At 45.7% G+C, this 6,021-nt stretch overlaps 1 protein-coding gene across 1 annotated transcript; it reads right to left on the reverse strand.

Annotated features, from left to right (window-relative positions):
* Positions 1-219: 219 nt before the first annotated feature.
* Positions 220-4,533, reverse strand: LOC118755778 (filaggrin-like). The gene is made up of 4 exons (XM_036490599.1): positions 3,811-4,533; positions 2,100-3,623; positions 1,759-2,023; positions 220-1,598 (listed from the first exon to the last, which is right to left on the reverse strand). Exons 2-4 carry the CDS (start codon positions 3,612-3,614, stop codon positions 454-456), a joined length of 2,925 nt encoding a protein of 974 aa, XP_036346492.1. The 5' UTR covers positions 3,615-3,623; positions 3,811-4,533; the 3' UTR covers positions 220-453.
* Positions 4,534-6,021: the final 1,488 nt, after the last annotated feature.

Consider the following 6,021-nt stretch of genomic DNA (forward strand, 5'->3'; position numbering starts at 1 on the left):
AAACATACATACTATTTATTTAAAGCATACATTTTAACTAAATCTTAAATTACTAATTAGCCACGCGCGTATTTGTGTGCAATGCGTTTGCGAGATCGCATAATAGCGCATATTTTGTGTAAGCGAAAAGAAAGTTTTGCATACGTAAAACAAATCAATAGCGCGACTGCAACGAGTTCCACATAAACATACATGTTTTAAAGTAGTTTTTTTTTTTTGTTTTTAATTGCATTTTTAAATGTAATATCTTCAATTAAGTTCCTATTTCAATACATACTACTCTTCACACATTCGTTTTCCTCCGTAAATATTTCAACTACGTATGTAGTATATGCATAGTGTGAGTGTGTGTGTGTGTGTGTGTGTGTGTGCATATGGTTTTTTCAACAGTCATTTCAAACGCCAGTACTTTCGTTGCTGCGTCGGTATCTCAAACGCAGCCAGCACACTGGTTTACTCTTTAAATATACGACGCGCCTTGGCCGAAATTTTGCGCACACGCCCCCGACTACTAACGCTCACCAGCTGTTCGTCATCGTCTCCGTCTGAACTTTCCGTATCTTCATGATTGCGTGACAGTCGCTGTGTCGCCGGCCTTTGTGAAGTGCTGCCTACAATTTCCCTCGTTTCTCCCACATCCACCTCACGGCGCCGCTTTCGTAGGCTCACGTAGTCATGTGACGCTTCATCGTCACTCTGCTCGTTGTAACGCGGTCGTTTTTGGTTGCGTGAGCCACGTTGCTTGCGGCTACCGCGTGGAGGGCTACCGCCATCGCCGTCACTACGCCGACGACGCGAACGTGCTTTTTGTTGTTGACGTCGCCGCTCTCGCTGGCGTTCCACCTCGTAGTCCTCATCGTCATCGTCGCACACGAAGGAGTCGTCCGAACGACGGCGGCTATTAGTGCGACGCGCTGGTTTGCCATGATTGCGAGTTCGTCTTTCTGACGGCACGTACGAAGTCAATGGCTGATTGTCTTCCGAGTCATCAGTGGCATCATCGTCGACGTCGACATCGTTATGCGCGCTAGAACCACCGTCAGTGCCCTCGTCCGAAGCGGCGCTGGCATCCTCTTCACTTGCCACATCATCATCATCGTTGTCGTCGTCGTCCTCGGCAGTTTGCGAGTGTTCTTGACTATAGCGCGAACGACCTCGTCGAACTGTGCGCGTAGGTTGTGGCGCTAGCGTTGCCACTACGCCAGCCGATATCGTGGCATCCACTGTCCCACCATTCAAAGCACTTTGCGTCGTCGAAGTGGGTGTACCACGGCGTAGACCTGAGGTGCGTATGTAAAGGGTTGTGTTATCCAGCGGATCCGCACTGCTGTCCAACTCGTCAGCGTTGCGCTGGTGTCTTGATAGCACACGACGTGAAGCGCTGCGTGATGCGCTAGCCGATGAAGACGGACGCAGTGCTTCGGATCCCAAATAGTTGTGATCGTGCGCCGATATTGTAGAGGTAGTTATGTTCGATGATGACGTCGTAGATGTGGCATGTGAGCGCGTCATATGCGCGTTACTCATGGCAGCTGCGTGCGCCTGTAGGCGCGGCGTGGCAGTGTTAGTTGTGCTGCGGGTTGGCGGGTAACTAGCCACTAAAAAAAAAGAAAACCATGAAAAAATCGTTAGGACAATTCCACGAAATACTTTTTGAAGGGAAACTTCATTAGCGGAAGTAGTCAAATGATCAGGAAAAAATTTGATACTTAGGGATTTTACTGATTTAAGGCTAAGGTTAAGATGAAGGTTACTTACAATGCATACGTCCACTGGCGGCCACTCCGTTGCCTTGACTCGAAACGAGCGGCTCGTTCTCGCTTCCGTCACCATCTTCCGAATCCTCATCCGTTGGCTCAACGACTGTGTTGCGATTGGTGCGCAGCTGACGCACTTGTCCAACAGCTACGGGAACTACTCCACCACCATAAGCGGCGCGACTGGTTGATGGTCCGTTTAATAGATTGCTGGCATTATTTGCCTTCGATGGCGTCACCTTTGTGGGCGTCGGGGTAGGCAGAATCTGTGAATCATAAAATAAAAGAAACATAAATTCTCTTTCCTCTCTCTCTTCAATCTCTGCATTATTACGCACGCACCTCCTCTGCTTCCTCACTATCCTCATCCTCCGCTGCATCCTCCACATCGCTCGTGCGCGCCCACTCCAAGATAGCACGCTTGAAACTAGACCTTGTTGGACGCGCGTTGGCGGCCACTTCCCGTGAGTCTGTATCCGAGTCTAGAAGTCGTCCATTGCGCACAGGCAGGTGATAGGTGTGATCGATTTCGGTTGCGCTCCGCCGATTGCTCAACGCTGCCGAAGCACCTGCCCCTGCTGCTGATGTGCTCGTTTGCATGCGCGTATTGCGTGAGGGACTCTGTTGTAGGAGCGCGTTGGCACTTGTACTCGCTCCATTTTCTCCAGCGCCATTAACCTGGTTGCCGCGCTGCGTGCGTCCTACCGCTGAAGCACGTTTCTTTGGTGTCCTCATGCCCGCCGTCGCCGCCGGATGACCAGTAATAGTATCCTGTGTGCTCTCGTCCGGTTGCGAGCTTGTGTGCTGTGCCAACAAATCGTCCTGTTCATCCTCCGAGGATTGCAAACGACGCCTATTGCCGCGGCGTATATTGCTCTTTATAACGGACGCTGCGGCATTTGTCGCACGTCGAACGCCATTTGTGTTTACTGTCGTGACCGTTGCCGTTGCCGCCGTTCTCCTCTTACCGCTGTGATCCATGTAATCCTCATCACCATCGTCTTCGAAACGCCGTCGGCGTTTGCGCGCAGCTTGTGGTTGTTTATCCTTTTGTTTTCGACTCGCCTTCTTTGCAGCCTTTTTTTTGCTACCCCGCGCACCGCCACGGCGTCTTTTACTGCCCCGTCTATCATTGTCTGGTTTATAGCTATCTTCCGAATCATCACCACCGCTTCGTCGCTTGCAACGGCGTGCAGCGCCACGTCTACCGCGCGCGTCTTCATTATCCGAACCATCATTGCTATCATTTCGACCATTATCTGAACTATCATCGCTATCGCTATCTTCTGTGGTGAAGCTCATGGCGCTGCTGTGCTCGTCCGTTACATGTAGTTCAGTGTCCTCCTCCTCCTCATCCTCATCATCGTGTAACTCTTGACTGACAGCCTTCCGTCGTGAACTACGCGTTGCTTGTGTTGGCTCGCCGCCGCCGCCGCCACGCCTTGGTAGTGAAGAAGACGAGCTAACACGATTCGAACCTGCGGAAGTACTCGCAGCAGCAGTTACAGCACTGCGATCTGGGCCATTCCTGCCGTTTGTTGCCCCGCCGCCAGCGCGACGTTGATTGCTGCGTGACTGCGCATTCACCGGACCACCGCCATCTTCATCGTCATCATCGTCGTCATCATCATCATCATCATCTGAACTACGCAGTTGGCGTGCGTTTCGCTGGGTGCGTGCACGTTTCGATGCGGCTCCACCACGATTACGATCGGGCGGCTGACGCTTTGTAGGGCTAGTGCTAGAGCCGCGTGCGCTGCCAGCTTTATTCTTATTTGCACGCCGACGCGCTGCCTTCCAGTTACTAATAACCGTCTTTATTTGGGATTCGAATAGCGCGCTGAGCCGCAGCGTCATGGAATAAATCTACAACAAAGAGGTTATAATGAGGTTATGGCAAAAATAAATGCGAATATTCAAACAGGATTGGCAGGCCGAATGTTGCGTATCAGACACACGGCACAAGCAGAACATAGAAGTAGGACAAGGAAGGGCATTTGCTAAAGTGATTTGATTTATGTATGTAGGCGATTTAAGTGAGATGCAACCTTACCGCTAAACTTTCCTACAATGATCGTCATTCATTGCAATGATTTTGATTACATGATTGATTGATTGATTGATACATGGAAGCATGGTGGGAATGAAGAGAAATGGATTAACAACAGGAAGTGATTTTTTTTTTTTTTAATTTTCAAATTGTAAATGTTTTAATGCTTAAAATGTAATAGGCGGCATACACCGTGCGTCTGATTCGCGAGTCGGTTTTGGATGTGTTTGTAAAAATAAATTGATGATGACTCCTGGCATGACTCTGAATGATTCAACTGTGTGTAGTCGAAGTCGAGTCAACACGTACATAAATGACTCGCGAGTCAGACGCACCTTGTATACCGCCTATACTATCGTCGAACGAATAAAAAGCAAAATTAAGACTCATTAAAACAGTCGAAATAGAAAAAGAGTTGAAATGAAATTTCTTTAATACTAATTACAAATACTAGGCAAGCTTTTTGGAAATAAGCACCCACCGGCTTGTAAATGCATTTCAATTAAATAAAGAGTTCGGCCAAACAAAAATTAAATTAAAACAATAACTGACTGGTTTGCAAAACTGTACCGTAATATTATGATTGAAATTAGCCCATAAGCGTTCCTGTATTCGGTTTTCTGGAAAAGTAGGGGAAAAATGGGAGAGTTAAATCGGTCCTCTCTTTGTCAAAAGCTGCAAGATTTTACCCGAAGAATTTTTGCTGGTAAAATCTGGTAAAGTGTCAAACCTTAAACTGCATAAATAAGAGTTTTAGTATTAACTCAACTACAGCGTCAACTGTCGGATTAAATTGTGAAACTAAACCATCCAGAGACACACTCAAATACACACAAAAAGTTTCGTTAAAATCCGTACAACCATTTAGGAGGATTTCACTCACAAACACACCTACAGAAGAATAAAAGAATTCATTCAAAGAAAGCTAAAGGTCGGTACGTTTGTAGGCCTCACACCCCTTTTAAAATAGCCCAAATTTTCTCCATGAGTATGGGCTTGATTGCAACTATATACATATCTCCATACGAAGTTCCGGTACTGTACCATGAATACTTTCAGAGATATGCAGTATAAAAATTCGATTTATATGGGAGGTGCCACGCCTCCCTTTCCAACAGCTGCCCTCTTTCTTCATGAGTATGCGATTGATTTCGTATATCTCCATACCAAGTTCCAGAACTCTATCATGAACACTTCCAAAGATAGGCAGTATGAAAAATTCGGTTTGTATGGAAGATGCCACGCCCCCTTTTCCAATAGTTCCAATTTTTCTCCAAGAGTATGCGATTTATTTCGTACATCTCCATACAAAACTCTAGAACTCTACCAAAAAATTTCCAGAGATAAGCAGTATGAAAAATTCGGTTTGTATGGGAGATGTCGTCACACCCCTTTTTATAATAGCTAAAATTTTTCTTCAAGGGTATGCGATTGATTTCGTATATCTCCATACCAAGTTCCAGAACTCTACCATGCACACTTTCAGAGATATGTAGCATGAGAAATTCGGTTTGTATGGGAAGTCCCACGCCCCCTTTACATATAGATTTTATTTTCAGCCTAAAACCATCCTTGGGACACGTGCGGCAGGTGGCAGTTTCAAAAAAAAATGGGATCAGCCGCTCTCGAGCCTTGCAAAAACTAACAAACGGCTTTCTAAATATATATTAGTTGAGATTAATTATATATTATAATTATATTTTGACAGTATCCGTTGTTTCTGATTGGCGCAAAAAAATCTTGCCTAGTGACGAATTCGCCCCTTAATATGGTCGTTACTTAAAGCTATTTATATTCGAAATTGCATGAAAATTGGAAAACGGGAATCTATAAGCTTATCCAGGCAAAAATATAAGATCGGTCCCGGGTCCACTTCTCGGACAAAATAGATCATATATGCTAATATATGCTAAAAAGCTACCTACGTACCGAATTTTAAGCAAATCGGACTGTAAATACGATTTTTTCGAATAGATCAGTCCCTGGTCCACTTCTCGGAAAAAATGGACCATATATCCTAATATATGCTAAAAAACTACTTACGTACCGAATTTTAAGCAAATCGGACCATAAATGCGATTTTTTGGAATAGATCGGTCCCTGGTCCACTTCTCGGAGAAAATTGATCACATATGCTAATACATGCTGAAAAGCTACCTGCACACCGAATTTTAAGCAAATCGGACCGTAAATTCGATTTTTTCGAATAGATCG

Source organism: Rhagoletis pomonella, unplaced genomic scaffold (genome assembly GCF_013731165.1).
Source record: "Rhagoletis pomonella isolate Grant_MI unplaced genomic scaffold, Rhpom_1.0 Rhpom_scaffold_07354, whole genome shotgun sequence".
Classification (NCBI taxonomy): domain Eukaryota; kingdom Metazoa; phylum Arthropoda; class Insecta; order Diptera; family Tephritidae; genus Rhagoletis; species Rhagoletis pomonella.

What these genes read in the sequence shown, in the direction of transcription:
- LOC118755778 (XM_036490599.1), bottom strand. Translation starts at nt 3,614, where the DNA reads ATGACGCTGCGGCTCAGCGCGCTATTCGAATCCCAAATAAAGACGGTT. An exon ending in ATAGTGAGGAAGCAGAGGAG is followed by an intron (nt 2,024 to 2,099) that starts GTGCGTGCGTAA and finishes TATGATTCACAG; the next exon opens with ATTCTGCCTACCCCGACGCC. An exon ending in CGCCAGTGGACGTATGCATT is followed by an intron (nt 1,599 to 1,758) that starts GTAAGTAACCTT and finishes CTTTTTTTTTAG; the next exon opens with TGGCTAGTTACCCGCCAACC.